Below are 16917 nucleotides of genomic sequence, written 5' to 3' on the forward strand. Positions count from 1 at the left end.
TCTTATTTTCCTTTCGAAAGCTTTGACAAAGCGGGGTCTTTCATGCGCTCTAAAAAGAAGTCAGAGTTAGTTCACACAATTATGGTACAGAGCCTTACTAGGGGTACTCCTCCATACGCTTTGCTTATATTTGGAACTGACAATAAATACACCAAGGGTACAATCCAAACTCGTTGGAAACATTTAATTGATTTGCTTAAACAAAGGGAAATATTTGTAATGGCCGTGGGCTCCGACGGTGACCCTAAGTATCTTCAAGCAATGAGCGATAGTTTAAAGGCTAACAAAATCTTCAAACAAGTCAACCATTTAATAAAGAATGCTTTTAACAATTCTGGACAACCTTTTAAAGAGGAGATGCTGTGTTTCCAGGATTCAATACATGTAGGCGATAAATTTCGAACGAGACTACTTCAACACAGTATCCTACTTCCAATGGGACGCTTGAAATGCAGTAGAGGCTACTTGTCAATTTTGCTTGAAACTGAATCAAAATTTGAACATAAGTTGAGAGCAAGTGATTTCGAATTGAAAGATCGGCAAAATTTTGCCGCTGGCCAGAGAATTTGTTCCAATGCTGTGTTGAAATTTTGAAAAAGAACGTTGAATGTCTTGGAACTGCAGTTCATTTGCAAATGATGCAGTACAGTGTTGAGCCCTTCCTGGACAAAGAAATGGATCCCTCTGAGAGAATTCGAAAAGTCTGGTGCGCAGTTTATTTCTTTTTAGGATGGAAGCTTTGGCTTTCACGACAAAAGGAGTATTCGGTTCAAGAAAACTTCATTTCTCGAAATCTTCTTATATGTCTTGAAATTAATGCTCATTGCCTTCTAATGATGTCAATTTACTTGAAAAATTCAAACAAAAAAGAAGCCTTTTTGCCCACATTAGTCGGAAGCCAACAATGCGAAGGATTTTTTCAAGCTTGTCGTAGCATGACGAGTGTTTTTTCAAACGTCATAAATTTTTCTGTTCAGGAGCTTGTGTATCGCCTGAGACGACTCGATATACAAATTGAACTCTCAACCAGCACGGAAAACGTCACATTTAAATTTATTCGACACAAAAAGAAGCTTTGCACTGAAGAAAATAACATCAAGGAACTGCCGGACTTCGTAGATTTGTCAATGATAATTTCCGAAAGTCAAGTTCAGACGTTAGAGTCTCTACACAGTGTTGGTATTAAGGTCACCCTAGACGAGGTTATCTATTCCGAATTCGAATCTAATTCAGCTTCAGTTGACTATAAATCTGGCGATCTTATAGCATATGACAAAAGCTTTCATACTCTTACCGAAATCGAATCAAACGAGCGAGTTAACGAACCAGAATCTGAAGACCTAATTTTAATAAATGGCGTAAGCTCTACTCAAAGTGCCAATTTTGATGGCGACCTGTCTTCCAAAAGTCCTTTTGTGAAATACACATGAACACCAGACTGGTACTTTTCTGGCTTCCAACACCACCATCTTCTGTTCTTTGTCAATCCCACATTGACACCAGTCTGCACTTACAAAGGCTTCTAACACCACCATCCACTGGTCTTCCGTTTATTCCACATAGACACCAATCTGTATCATTGGCTTCTACTCCAATATCATCGTTTGGTTTTAGGATATACGCGGCGATCAGCTAGGGTTACGAGAAACGTCTAGCCTCCCTAAGATGGGATTGGCCACCAAAGGTTTTCGCAATTGCGCTTTTTCCTTACTATTATAATGGAAACGAATCGTAAATATACCCCAAAATTTGAAGAAAGCGGGCAAGAGGGGTACCCTTCACTTTAAACGTCAATATTAGCAAAGTTTGAGATGATAATAGGTATAACTTTATTTTAAACGATTTAACTATTATTTATGTTAGTTATTGAAGATTAAAATAATTAAAAATAATTATATTTATTTAAATATTAAAGATAAACCTCTCGTGCAAAGAGAGAGATTATCATTGCCTCCTATATCTACCAAGGCCCGTGCATGCGAAATATTTCCTTCATTGACTCCTATATCTATCAAAGCCCGTGCATTGTGATATATTTCATTCATCGCCTCCTATATCTATCAAGGCCCTGCATTGTGATATATTTCATTCATTGCCTCCTATATCTATCAAGGCCAGTGCATTGCGATATATTTTTCAAAACAACAACAAAAATGTGAAGCTCCTCTCAGAAACATAATAATTTCTTTTCTCTGTATATGAAATGAAAATATGGATAATATTGCGCTCCTTCTTTAATGGTATGAATCCTTGCCTGTCTATTAATATTTTACGTCTGAGTAATACGTTTTTAGCGAAGTCTAGAGAGGATAAACATAAGCGAGATTGTTTCGGAAAAAAATACTGCTTCCACTAATGGGTTTATACTCCTTGTTACTGTTGTATAGAGTAATCATGATAAAAGGTTAAAAAATTACGAGAGGATAGACCTTTTTTATCCTCTTGTTTTATTCTTAATAAGAATATAAAACATTTATTTTGTATAAAAAAATATTTTTTGGTGCTGAGATTGCTTTAGAAAAATCCAAACGGTTAGGCATTGGTAAAAAAGTCATGTTTAAGCTATTTTCAGAGATGATAATTGTTTTACATGTTTTAAATAAAACTGAAGCTTCCACTCTTGTGTTTATGCTCCTTGTTTGTTTGACTGAAAACCATCTAGGTATAGATAACAGTCAGACCAAAAATTTCAAAAATATATTTTAAATCTAATCAGATACGCCCACCTAGTTGAAAATAGACCTTTTAAATTTGCGGGAGCCATTCTTGAGAAATTTTCTTTGCTTGTAGGTTGTCAATTTATCTACCAGTAAATATTTGTGTTTGGAAGTTGGATATTAAGCCAAATTAAATGGTTGTAAAGAGCCAGCAGATTTTTGCCGCTTCTTTTTGTGAGTATTTGATTTTTGTATGTAAAATGGAGGAAGATAATGTTGAGAGTAAGGATGAAATGCGGAAGCGCAAAGCGCGGGAAAGGATGAAGGCAAAAAGATCGACGTTTTCATTGGATACTTAAATTTATATAATCTTCTCGACACGGAGAGGTAATAATTTGGTTTTCCCAACTTGTTATTTAATCAGTTTATAATCAAGTCAGTTACTAGTACAAATCCCCGAGAATGCCGAAGTTCGATGCTGCAAGTATTTCATTGAAGAGTTTCGGAACCAGCCATATACTTATGATGTTAGACAACAAGATTTCAAAAACCAAAATAAGATAGACAATAGATGGACCACAATTGCTGAAATGTTCAGTTTATCTGTTAAACCTTGGTACCATTATTTGCATAGCGCGGCTCCTGTGGATCCCCTACAAGTTGACTTTCCTTAAGAACTCCATTTTTGGCTTGGCGAAGCGAGAGGCACTTGTGGGCGGGATTTATACGTGCATGTATGAATCCCGCCCACTAGCCTTTGCTAAGCCAAAACCGGCGCTCAGGAGGAAAGTCCCCATGTAGGGGATCCACAGGAGCCGCGCTATGCTTTAAAGTTTAAATCAATCGAAACCTTAATTACCGGTATAATAGCTATTTTTATAATATTGAACAATCATTACCGAAGCCATTGTTGCAACTATTCGCCTGTAAAATGAGATATTATTCCTGACTTTAAATTAAGGGCCATTTTCAATCAACGTTTTCCAAGAATTTGGCTTTCTTATTATTATTATTATTATTATTATTATTATTATTATTATTATTATTATTATTATTATTATTATTATTATTATTATTATTATTATTATTATTATTATTATTATTATTATTATTATTATTATTATTATTATTATTATTATTGGTAGCACTTTCGACTTGTTTTGCATGCATTATAAAGATATTCGATAAATAAATATAACATATGTTGATATCTATTATACAATTTTGAAATAACAAACTATTATGTAACAAAGTAAACTATTTTAACAAAGTATGTAGTTATGTCTCGGCACTATTGCCATTTTTTTCTTTTCATTGTACTGCACTGTATGTAACTTGTATAAGCCCTATGTGTATATTCTCGTGAACCCTCGCGGTTTTTTGTATACACAATAAACAATCTTTTCATTTCATTTCATTATTATTATATATGTTTTTCACTCGCGATGACATACATAGTTCTATTATGAAACTCCCTAACAAAAAGTCAACCGGTACTGATGGAATACCCGCCTTTATTTTAAAAGGTTGCGGTGACCTTTTACTAGAACCACTTATTCATATATTTAATTTATCTGTCACTAACCAGACATTCCCTACCATTTGGAAAGAAGCGGCGGTTACCCCTGTCTTTAAGTCTGGCGCAGCATGCGACGTTAAAAATTATCGTCCCATATCTCTATTGTCTACACTAGCCAAACTATTTGACATGTTAGTACATACCAAAGTACAAAAGTGGTTTAAAGCCTTTCCTAATGATTGTCAGCATGGTTTCGTTCCGGGGAGGAGTGTTGACACGAACCATGCGGCTTTCATGGACTACGTGGCACCGGAAGTCGAGAGTCGTGGACAAGTCGATGTTATTTATCTTGTCTTGGCCAAGGCCTTTGATCGTGTTTCCCATTCATACTTAATAGATAAACTGCGCATATTAGGTGTTGGTGATGAACTTATTGGTTGGTTTCGTTCCTACTTACATCAGAGAATAAACCGTATTAAGTGTAATGGTATACTTACCTCCGTTAAATACACGGTAAATTGCGGGGTTCCACAGGGTTCATCTCTTGGCCCATTGTTATTTAATTTATACGTATATGATTTGCAATATTTAATTAAACACTCAAAATTAATAGCGTTTGCGGATGACCATAAGGTCTGTAAAATAATTAATTCTTATGATGACTGCGCGAGACTCCAAGCTGATTTAAACGTAATATCGGCGTGGTGCGACAAGAACAATGTTGAATTAGAAACTTGTCCGAAAACCATCTACAATTTGCGTTTCCGCTTTTGACTGAACATTACTTTAGACGCAAAGACTTTTTTTCTTATCAAAAAAGTCTTGATTGAAAACGGGCCTTCATGGCGTCGTAACGCTGTCGAGTTTTAAAGTTTTCGAATCGCAAATGTGCGTGCGAAACAAAGCGGACTCTAAAATGGCATTAATAACACTCCGTGATTGCTTCTCGTATATGCCATCATTTCAAAAAGTAATTATTCCAACTTGGCGTCGAGGGGCCAGCCGCTTAGCGTAATCAGTGAACAAGTCTGCACCCTCGCTTGTGCAAAAATTATGACGCGTAATCTTTAAAAGCCTATTCTTGACAGAGCTAGAGTTATAGCGCGTAATTCGTAATAGGTGGACCGGGAATCTGAGGGTGATTGGCTCCTCGTTTGGCGCTGTTAATCCAAGTCTGTTTCCATGATTAGAAATGAACGTTTTAAGAAACATTATTAAGGCTCTGTTTTGATTGGATAATGATAACAGCTAAATGAACAGTTTTCATTGGACTCTTCGGTCGATTCCGGAGGTAAAACTCGATTTGACTTCTCATGGTGAGGACACGCTATAGAATCGATGATTTTGTGACTCTAAATCGGAGCATTAATTTGCTGTTTGACAAGGGGCTTCTATTTGCTTAAAATATGGAAGAAGAGGTCTATAACGTAAGCGTATTCAGTTTCTCTGAAAAGGTAAGTTATCAATATCTGAAAACGGTTTAGTTGTGAATATTGTACAGATAGTGTTCGTTGTGACGTTAACTTGACGCTCTAAGATTGTCGAAATAGTGCATCGGAGTTTTTTGAGTTTGAAGAAATTGCGCATTGAGATTCCGTGTTCCAGACTATAGTTGTGAACTTTATGATAGCATATTAAATTTAATCCTCTTATTTGAATGGAATTGAAATTTGTAATATAAAATTTAATTGCGTAATAAATTTTCATTTCTTAGCCGCTTTGGGATTTACCTAAATACTCTCTCCACAGAATGGTTTATTACATATTTGAAAATAATAAACGTCTCCGGTAAAGTATGCCAGGTAACCGTTAACCAAGAGCAAACGGAAGTGGCGTACAATTCTCAGCTGTTAATAATTGCCTCGAATACGCTTCTGAGCAAAAACAAATTTAATCTTGCCCGTACACTCTAAGAAATTATCGTAAAATTTACCCCAAGTAAAACGATACCTAAAAATGCTACTAACAGGAGTTAAATTCACTGCTTTAACAAATTTAAGTCTATGATTAAATGGTGTCCTCCCATTGGATCGAATCCCATTCGACCGCATTCCCAATCGACCGATTTTATCTGAAATATGATTTTAAATCCCGCCGTTTGTGCGGTTTCTGCCTATTGGGATTTTTTATTAGGAATATTATTATTATTATTACTATTATTATTATTATTTATTTCATTTCATTTCATTTCATTATTACTTATAAGGCTATATAAGTAAATTTAGCGATAGGAACTTTCGTCTCACCGTGGCGCAGTGGAAGAGTATCGGACTACCGTGCGACAGTCCTTGGATTGATTCCTCGAAAGAACAAGTAAACTACGTAATAATGGTTTCATGCAATTGATTATTAATTTCATTTGAACTTAATTGCAGTTACGTTAGACAATGTGGGAAACTATAATGTAATAAAAAATACTATTGCAATAATGGCCTTTGGGTATTTGAAATATTTTGCGTAAATTTTATTAAAATTACGCTAATATTTTAGAGGGTTAAGGTTAGGTCAGGGATAGGTTTATTTTATTAAGACGGAATGCACAACGTGCTTAGTGAATGGCCAGGAGTTTTGTGAGCTTAGTGTTTGGTTAAAACCTGTTCGTGTTATAATATCTATGAAGACTTTTACTCAATTTTAACTCACTTTTAATTTTCTTGGGTATTCCCCGTTTTTTTCCAGTTGCAAGCCCTATGTCTTGTGTAACTTCCATTCGGTCTAATGGGACATTCGGGCCAATGGGCCAGCAGCGATTAAATGATATTAATTATTATCGAATAATTGGCATTAAATTAACGGTTTGTTGCTTATGAAATTTAAGGTTACGTCTTCTCGAAAATATACAGTTATCACGCACTGATTATTTATAATTGTTATGTTTTCAACTATACTAATTTAAAACACATTATTATTTATTTATTATTATTTATTGATTTATTAACAAAAACAATAACTTTAATGTTCGCTTTAGGGAATGGGTTTATTTGCTGGTCACTACTAGTTCTAGCCTGTATTATTCGGCTTGGTAGTTTTAATAGGTGGCGTTACAAAATGATATGGTTTTATAGGTTTGGCGGGAAAGTTGAATGATATATAAAATGACATATAGGTAAAACACAACATCTCCCTTTTCTTTTGAAAAGGTTCGAAACTTATTTCTAGAGTTAGTTACATTTCGTCGATAAGGCGTTTCGGCGCGGTGTGATGTGGGCGAAGGTTGTATCGAGGTGTAGGGGGTATGTTGTCGACGATTGGAGTGTTTCGTGGTTGGGTGATCTCAGGATCATCGTCGGCCAGAATAAGTCCGTGAAGCGGTAGGGGTTTAAAGAAAGATGCGTGCCTTGTAACTGACTGGCCATTTCTTTCGGCCGTGATCATTGATCCATTCTGGGCGGTGATGGCATACGGTACGGGATCAAAGTAAGGTGCCATTTTGTGGGTGCGAATAGCTTTTAACAAAACGAGATCATCTACCTTGAATGAATGGGTTCGCACATGTTTCTGGTTATCGTGACGAATCTTCATTTTCGCTTTGGCTCTACTATCAGTTTCTTTTACCGTGTTCGCTGGTGGCGAAGGAATGGGACTGAGAGACGGTAGTTTGGTTTTTAGTTGACGACCGAACAAAAGGTCGGCAGGTGGTACTCCGGTCGTACTGTGGGGAGTATTAAGGTAATTTGATAGAAAACGGTGGAGTTCGTCTTGCCAATCTATTCCTGCGACATCCGCAGCACGTATGGTTTTATTAAGCGACGCCATAAATCTTTCTGCGGTACCATTGGCTTGCGGCCAATATGGCGTGATTTTACGATGGCGGGCTCCGATCGTTGATAGGTATTCCGCAAACTGATGAGAATTGAAGGGAGGTCCGTTATCGGTTTTGATGACATCGGGTATTCCGAAGATCGAGAAGACTCGAGTCATTATCTTGATGTTGGCGTCTGCTGATGTGGACGCTACAATTTCGGCTAAGGGGTAACGCGACTGTTCATCCATAAAGACTAGTAGGTACGTTCCTTTGAAAGGACCAAGATGATCGAGCGCGATGTGGGACCATTCTTTGTCTGGGAGGTTTGATGGAATCCATTGGGCATTGCCCGCGTGGGTTCGAATCCCATCTCCGTCGCCAATGTTATGTTTTCAACTATACTAAGTTAAAACACATGGTGATTTATTAACAAAAACAATAACTTTAATGTTCGCTTTAGGGAATGGGTTTATTTGCTGGTCACTACTAGTTCTAGCCTGTATTATTCGGCTTGGTAGTTTTAATAGGTGGCGTTACAAAATGATATGGTTTTATAGGTTTGGCGGGAAAGTTGAATGATATATAAAATGACATATAGGTAAAACACAACAATAATGGCTGTGTTGCTGTTATTTATTATAGTTGTCTTTGACCCTTAAATCGGTTGTTGTAATCGGTTTTTAGCTACGAGTGTGAAAGACATTTCAGATAATGATCCGCAAGTGTGTATGTTTGTGGATTGTGTGTGGAGACTGGATAGACGAAAAGACCTTTTTAGCTAGGCGTGGTAATAACTTAAAGTACCCTAACTGTTGGGTAATCTCGAATATTACCTTAGCGAAAGAAATAACGCGACTAATGTATTACATTAGCTCATCCGAAGCTAACACGCCCTCCCCACCCCAACCACGCGTAGCTAATACGGGAATTGTATTTGCGTGACTTGTCTTCATAACGGTTCCTATTTTACCCTCACTTGTAAAAACATCTCTACGTTATCTCTATGGGTAAATTTAGTGTTTCTCACCAAAAAGGTTTCATTTTATGGATTCTAAATTCACCCTTAGCAAAATTGATTTTCGATGAAATTTGGTCAAAGTTCGTAGTGGCGGTACTCCTGCTTGGTTTTGCTCTTGGTGTTGTAAAAAACGCTTTCCTAATTGAGTTTATATTTTAAGGTACATACCCGTGAATGATAGTTATACAGATTCCATGAAGGTTTGTCACTATAAATATAACATTTTAGCCCTAAGTTTGAAGTAAGTGCCCCACCCTCGGTTTCATTGTGTACTATTCAAGTTGCCAGGCAAGCCTAATCCAGAGGGCCATAAGGGCCAACACTATTTTACAAATTTATCAAGGGTGTCTACAAATGCCTACAGTAGTAAAACTACTATTGTAGTCGTTTTCTGTTTATTTTAAATACAGTCCCGTTTTCAACACTTTCCTGCCTTTTATTATAAATATATGTATGCTCTGAATATGCTCAAGATTGTCAGAAGGTCCAGAGGAAATTAATATTTAACTATCATTGATAATTTATCCCTCCTACGATATTATTGGGAATAGCCCCTATAGGGGTTGGAATTTTACCAAATATGTTTATTTCAGTTAATTATGGCTAAAATTAAATCTAATTTGGTACGTATAATTTAATTCGCCGATACTCAATTTTTTATTACAAATAATTCTTAATGGCGGCAAATTGAGTTGTGTCTACAAGATTTAATTATGAAATAAAATTTTACCAAAATGATCTTATTTAACTTAATTATCCAAGAAATTAAACATAATTGGGTACCTTATGTGGAATTAATGCGCTGTTCAATTTAAACGCAATTTAAAAGTTAATTACGAGTAGTAATCATACTTAAGCTGAGGAAGGCAACAAGACTTTCGTAATCTTGTCTGCCAGGGTAAGAATTTTACCAAAATGTGAATATTTAAATTAATTAAGTATTGGAGTATTATGCTATTTGATTCAAATTAAACACTATTGAAAATAAATTGCGGCCAATTAATCTTACGCTTAGGGTGCCTTCAAAATATTGCTAAAGGAAACCTCGCCCATATGGGTTTGAATGTTACCGAAATGCGATTATTTAGCATAACTATTAAAGTAATGAAATCGAATTTGATTATATGAATGTGGTGTTCTATTTAAACGCAGTTTAGTGTTAATTGCGAGCAATTATTCTCAAATGTAAGGTGCCTACAACTTTTGATTTTTATATAACCTGTGTGCCTAAAACATTTGAATTTTACATAACCTGGGTGTCTACAAATTTTGAATTTTACATAACCTGGTTGCCTTCAAGACACTGTTTTAACAAAACGCTTTCATTTAACTTAATTTTGGATGGAATTCAATCTTAGTTGGTACACATACATTTGAGATTGCGCTGTATAATATAAACGCGACTTAAAGATAATTCGGAGCAATTATTCTCAAATATATGGTACCTAAAACTTCTGAATTTTACATAACCTGGGTGCCAACAAGACACTCTTTTACCAAAACGCTTTCATTCAACTTAATTTACGTAATAATTTTTGTAAGTTTGTTAATAGTTTTGATGTTATTTTATCAATTTAAAACAACTGCACTCTTCCGTTTTGAACCATTAAATTATTAAATAACAAAAGAGTTTAAGATGGTTTAATGGGTTATATTGGAGAAATTTGATCACATTAAAATTTATTAAATATGACGCAAAACCATAGGACTAGGGCGCTAACTAAGGGTGTATTAGCAGGAGATTGGTTCAGAAAGAAAGGGCCACTTTGGGTACAAGATTGTTCAAGGTTCACTTGCCATTTTTAGCCACATCGTAGTTTACGATGAGGCTCTTAGTATGACCCGAGCTGTAGATGTGGCCGGAGTTGTCGCTTTCGTTATCGTTAGATTTTAGCTTAAAAGGAACTCGATAGTACCTCAACCCACCCATAGGGGTAACTGAGCTCGGTTAGAGATTTTATTTTAATTAAAAAATTTTTGGATGCAGCCGGGATTCGAACCCGGGTCACTCGCGCCGTAGCAAGGCACTGTACCATCAAGGCTTGAGATAACTAGCGAGTTTGCTTCCTTTAATTTATCTCTAAAGGGTCGGGAATGAGGGAGGGCCCTATTTATTTGTGGGGTCGGATATTTGTGTATTTTTATCGTTTAGTTTTATCTCTAAAATGTCGGGGTGATGTGGGGTGGGGTACCTCTTAATCTGTGGGGTCGGATACTTTTGAATTTTTATCTGTGGGGTCGGATACTTATGAATTTGTATGTTTGGGGTTTTTATATTTATTTTCTTTTTATTTATGTGCTAATTAAATAGATAACGATTTTCCCAGTTTCCTACCGCGCTCCTCATGTGTTTCGTTCTCGTTCGGTAGCTATCGCCATCTATGTTATGTTTGACTGGAACGTTTTGCGGTTAATTCAAATGTGGGTTTAGATAGAGCAAACATAGTGTTAAATTAGCGTTATGCGTTTGATCATTTAAGCATCGCTAAAGGTTATTCGAGGGGATAATCACTAAAATGGGTTATCACTATAGCAAAACTTTCTGGCCCTTCTGGGCATAAGTCCTTGTTAGAAAATTATAAGATGCGATAAGTGTGCATCGGCATAAGTCTATGTTGTAAACTTATCGAGGGGATTATCACAAAAACTATCTGTTCTTCAATTCGCCGGAATATTAGAATTACAGCATAAGTAAATTTTTACGGTTATAATTTTATCACTGTTTAGAGTAGGGAATCGAGGGGCTCTGATTTTATGCACGGTAAATAATTTAAGCATTGAAAGCATTGAAAGCGCTATTCACTCATTAGGGTAGGGTATAGAGGGGCTATTCACTCTTACGATGTGGCTACTATTACGAGCCCTTAGGCCGTCTTGTTACTCTTGGCGAGGAGAGTTAGTGTTTCGTTCTCGCCTTGGATTTTCCGTAATAAATAGCTCTTAAAAGAAGTAGGCCTAACTGTGATGTTCAGCCTTATGATCGGAGACTTTGTCTTGTGGATTTAAATAGCGAACTGCTATTTTACCACAAATATTAAGCAGTTGAAGCTAAATAATTGGTTTAATATTCTAAAGAAAGACACCCTTGGAGCTCGCTGCTTTTGCGTTGCTGCCATTTAAAGGGAATATCAATAAACTAAAACCTTGCGCAGTTTATATTTTCGTTTCTGGGGTTATTTTACACTGCACATTTTAAATGGCTAAGAGTTATTCGACAAATTCTAGTCAGCTTCCTAAAAATTTGCCCCCCGAGATACCCATATTATCGGGTGAATTGAAAAGTTCAAAATCTTTGGCATATAAAACTTGTGTGTGTAAAGTGACTACCAAAGATAAAGCCTTAGTTATCTTAACTTTGTAAAACTCAAAAGTTCTAGGCATCATTTATTTGAGAATAATTGCTCAGAATTAGCTTTAAATGTATATGTACCGACTTAGATTGAATTCAATCCAAAATTAAGTTAAATGAAAGCGTTTTGGTAAAATAGTGTCTTGTAGGCAACCAGGTTATGTAAAATTCAAAAGCTGTAGACACCCAGGTTATGTTAAATTCAAAAGTTGTAGGCACCTTATATTTGAGAATAATTGCTCGCAATTAACACTAAACTGCGTTTAAATAGAACACCACATTCATATAATCAAATTTGATTTCATTACTTTAATAGTTATGTTAAATATTCACAATTTCGAAAAATTCTTACCCTGGCAGACAACCCGTACGGAAATTCTCTATATGTTTTCTATAGAAGCGTATAGAACCCTATTGAACATTATAAAAGTTCTATAAGCTCAATTTTCTCTATAGGATTTTCCATAAAGTTTTTAAAGGGCAGGTTCTAAGTAGTTTTCGTGTTCTCGGTTAAATGGAAATTTTATGGGATTTTGAAAAAGTTTCAAAAGGGTAGTTTCTAAGTAGTTTTCGTGTTCTCGGTTATATGGAAATTTTATGGGATTTTGATAAAGGTTGTAAAGGGTAGTTTCTAAGTAGTTTTCGTGTTCTCGGTTATATGGAAATTTTATGATATTTTGATAAAGGTTGTAAAGGGTAGTTTCTAAGTAGTTTTCTTGTTCTCGGTTACATGGACATTTTATGGTATTTTGATAAAGGTTGTAAAGGGTAGTTTCTAAGTAGTTTTCGTGTTCTCGGTTATATGGAAATTTTATGGGATTTTGATAAAGGTTGTAAAGGGTAGTTTCTAAGTAGTTTTCGTGTTCTCGGTTATATGGAAATTTTATGGGATTTTGATAAAAGTTGTAAAGGGTAGTTTCTAAGTGGTTTACGTGTTCTCGATTATATGGAAATGCTATGGGATGTTGATAAAGGTTGTAAAGGGTAGTTTCAAAGTAGTTTCCGCGTTCTCGATTATATGGAAATGCTATGGCATGTTGATAAAAATTTATAAAGTGTAGGTTCCAAGTAGTCTTTTTGTTGTTGACTACATCGAAATTTTATTATATTATGATAACGTTTTCAGAATAATGCTGTGGGTTCATAATCGAACTAATATCCACTTTTGGAAACTACCGAATATAATTAAAAAATTAAGTTTCCTACTTTTCTGACTCAATATATATATAAGATGGAACTGATTTTTTAACCAATATGAAGTTATACAATAATTGAACTTTATTAAATTTCAATTTGAGTGCACTTTTACAACTGTGTTAAATAAACCACCACATATGCCTACCTAGTCACATTCTATCATATTTGGGAAATTAGCTACGTACATTTTCCCATTATAATCTAAAACAATTAGCTTTTCAACAATTAAATCCTTCACAGAATAGGCTATTATTTTCTTTGAAAGCTTAACCTTTTGACAAATTTTACCTAAAGTGCGTGATGCGTGGCCATTTTTCTTAAGTACTTTCTTAGCAAGAATGAAATGCTCTTTATCGCAGAAACATGTCTCTTTATCACTATCACAGCCACATTGTTTAATACTAACAAAACTATCAATGAAACCGTACTCTCCATCCTTAAATTGAATTCCACAATTGTTTCTGTTAGACGTACACTTTGTTGAAAAGGTTAGTCCACCTATTGTCATTTTATCATAACTAAATATTAACGCAGAGGATGAAATATCCCTATTTCTGTCAGACTCGATGGCTAGAATCTGCTTTTTATTTAATTTGCACCTCCTAGGAAGTGAATGGGCAAAAGTATTGCTTTCAATTTTAGTTATTTTCTTAAGATAGGGGTAACCTCTTAGAAGATCAAGTAAATAATCTTCTAAACATCGGCTGTTTGCGAATGCGTTTTCAGAGAGCTGCCTCATTCTTCTAAGAATTATATACTTTTCAGCTATTTGAATAGGAACTTTCTGGGTTCCATGAAAGAGTGCCATTAATTTCCCATTCATGTTTTCAAATTGGAAACATGAAACTAACCAGAGAGGTCCCCAATTTTTTTGCAGTGTCTGGTAAATGTAATAGCAGGTGTATATTGTACGTCATATGTTCTCGCCCATATAACTTCTCGAATTTCTTAACAAAAAGCTCTAAATAATAACTTGCTTCATCCACCATATCTAATGTTAATTCACTTGACAGTAAAATATTTACGGCTAGTACCAAGTTAAGCCAGTGATTATAAAATTTTTCCGGCAAATGGCCTCTCAAAACATGTGGGGAATAAAAGAGTAGCCAAGACCGCCACTCATTTGCCTTCCATTGTTTTCTTTCAGTAATAGATTTTGGCAATCGGCTGATTTCATTGGGTGGCTTTAGAGTTTGAAGTGTGTTATCTAAAGCTTCAATATTTCTACCAATATAGTAATGCTCCTTGTGACTGGAAGTATCAAACCATAAACTAGCAATAGCTTTCACAACTCCTTGGCATACACAGTGCATGTAATCAACCGAAAAACCCTTCACAATATCAAAATATGAAAGTAACATTAAAATTGAAAAACCCTTTACTCCGTTAACTCGCGTTTTATTTTGAATTGAGTCTTTGGCGTCTCTTGCCATTTGTTGAGCATCTCTACTTGCCACATTCCGTTTAAATTCGTAAATTCGGCTTTGGCCATTTCCTTTTTTAACGGATGTTCCTTCATGAAGGCACCAATTGCATCCATATTTACCATTGAATTGAGTTGTGTTTTGCAATGTACAACGTGCTACAGAATCACAACAACAAGCGCCTGGAAACACTTTCACCGTTATTCTTGTTTCATTGTGATTATAAATAAAACCAAACTTCGATAACCTATTCATTTCGTCTACAAATGGCTTAAGAAAACAGTTCATCTCTGGTTTTTCACAACCGAACCAAAGAGCAGCGAGTTGAACCGTATTATTGTCTAATTCGTTTACAGTGTATAGCAATGGCCAAATGGAGTAGCCTGATGAATGGAAAACTGGTACACCATCAGTGTTCCACGTGACTGACAAATCGTACTTCCCCATTGGTAAACTCTTATAAGCGCTTCCTAGGTTAAACGCTGGTTCTCTATTAGTTTTCATAGTTTCTGCACCTCTATCACGCTCTTGAAGTAGTGTTTGTATTTGATCCTCAATAGAAAAAACTAAAAAATAATTTCCGTTTTCCAAAGCTGATTCCACGCAGTTATAAATGTCACAGTGTTTGCAGAAGGCACTTGTTAGTCCAATATAGGAGTTACACTCTTTATTTTTGCAATATAAGTGGAACGTGTAGTTTGATTTTGCTGCCTCAAAATGTTTATAGAATAAGAAAAGGGTACGAGGAATCTTTGACTTTTCTGGCAAGAAAAATGAGAGCAGTTTCAGAAGGGAGGCAGTAGATTCTTTACAAAGCTTGAAACGAACTATGTGGGCCATAACTAATATCAGGAATTGTTTTAAATTAACTGCAGCATCGGGATATATTTCTTCATCCTTAAAGGAAAAAAATAAATTAATAAATAAATAAATTAATTAAAAAACAAATTAATAAATATATTAAATTAATTAAAATAACAAATTAATAAATATATTAAATTAAATAAAAAAACAAATTAATAAATATATTAAATTAATTAAAAAAACAAATTAATAAATATATTAAATTAATTAAAAAAACAAATTAATAAATATATTAAATTAATTAAAAAAACAAATTAATAAATATATTAAATTAATTAAAAAAACAAATTAATAAATATATTAAATTAATTAAAAAAACAAATTAATAAATATATTAAATTAATTAAAAAAACAAATTAATAAATATATTCAATTAATTAAAAGAACAAATTAATAAATATATTCAATTAATTAATAAACAAAATTACTTACCAGCTCTGTAGAAACAATGGATGCGTCGTTTTCTTCCAAATTTTCGAAAGACAAAATCTATTATGGATATGTTTTCATTAGCTTAAATCCATTCTTGATAATAAGGTATATAATACAAAAGTATATAACAACTCACGTCATCATTTGTTTCTGCGTTCGAGTTAACGCTTTGTTCTTCCCAAGACGAAGTTGAATTTGATCGCCCAGAATGAACTGATGATGTGCCAGAGGACATATTAGAACTAAAATCATCATCATTCGGTCTGTCCTTAATTGTTTGGCTTAACATTTCATTTTCACTACCCATTGACAAAAAGGTACCATCCGTATCGCTAATCCGTCTTTTTTTTGCTTCATTTTCCGTAAAAAACTTTGTTTCACTATCCTCATCAGAACTCGATAAAATATCTTCACCCGTGTTTGTTGGCCCTGTTGTTCCAGAAAGATTTAACACGGGTTCCACATCATTTTCAATAAAAGTGTTTTTTTGACGACGTATTCTATACTCTGTCCGCCTAGGAATTCCAGATTTCTCTTCACTGTTCCATAAATATCTTTTATAAGGCATGACTATATCTGATTTCTATGCCTTGGTTGACTAACTCAACTAGTAGAATAATAGATTAAAAAACAGACAAGGCCTAGTGGCACATTGCCTTTAGATATCAACTCGCAAATCTCGTATATAATCTTGAAGGATATAACTAACCAA

The 16917-nt window shown here is 34.8% G+C and overlaps 1 protein-coding gene across 1 annotated transcript; it reads right to left on the reverse strand.

Moving 5' to 3' along the window:
• Window positions 1–14312: 14312 nt before the first annotated feature.
• LOC149659247 (uncharacterized) lies at window positions 14313–16773 on the reverse strand. The gene is made up of 3 exons (XM_089844028.1): window positions 16342–16773; window positions 16206–16262; window positions 14313–15806 (listed from the first exon to the last, which is right to left on the reverse strand). Exons 1-3 carry the CDS (start codon window positions 16771–16773, stop codon window positions 14313–14315), a joined length of 1983 nt encoding a protein of 660 aa, XP_089700154.1.
• Window positions 16774–16917: the final 144 nt, after the last annotated feature.

Source organism: Phalangium opilio, unplaced genomic scaffold, assembly GCF_054372755.1.
Source record: "Phalangium opilio isolate 3A_F unplaced genomic scaffold, DU_Popi_V2 ptg000073l_1, whole genome shotgun sequence".
NCBI lineage: Eukaryota > Metazoa > Arthropoda > Arachnida > Opiliones > Phalangiidae > Phalangium > Phalangium opilio.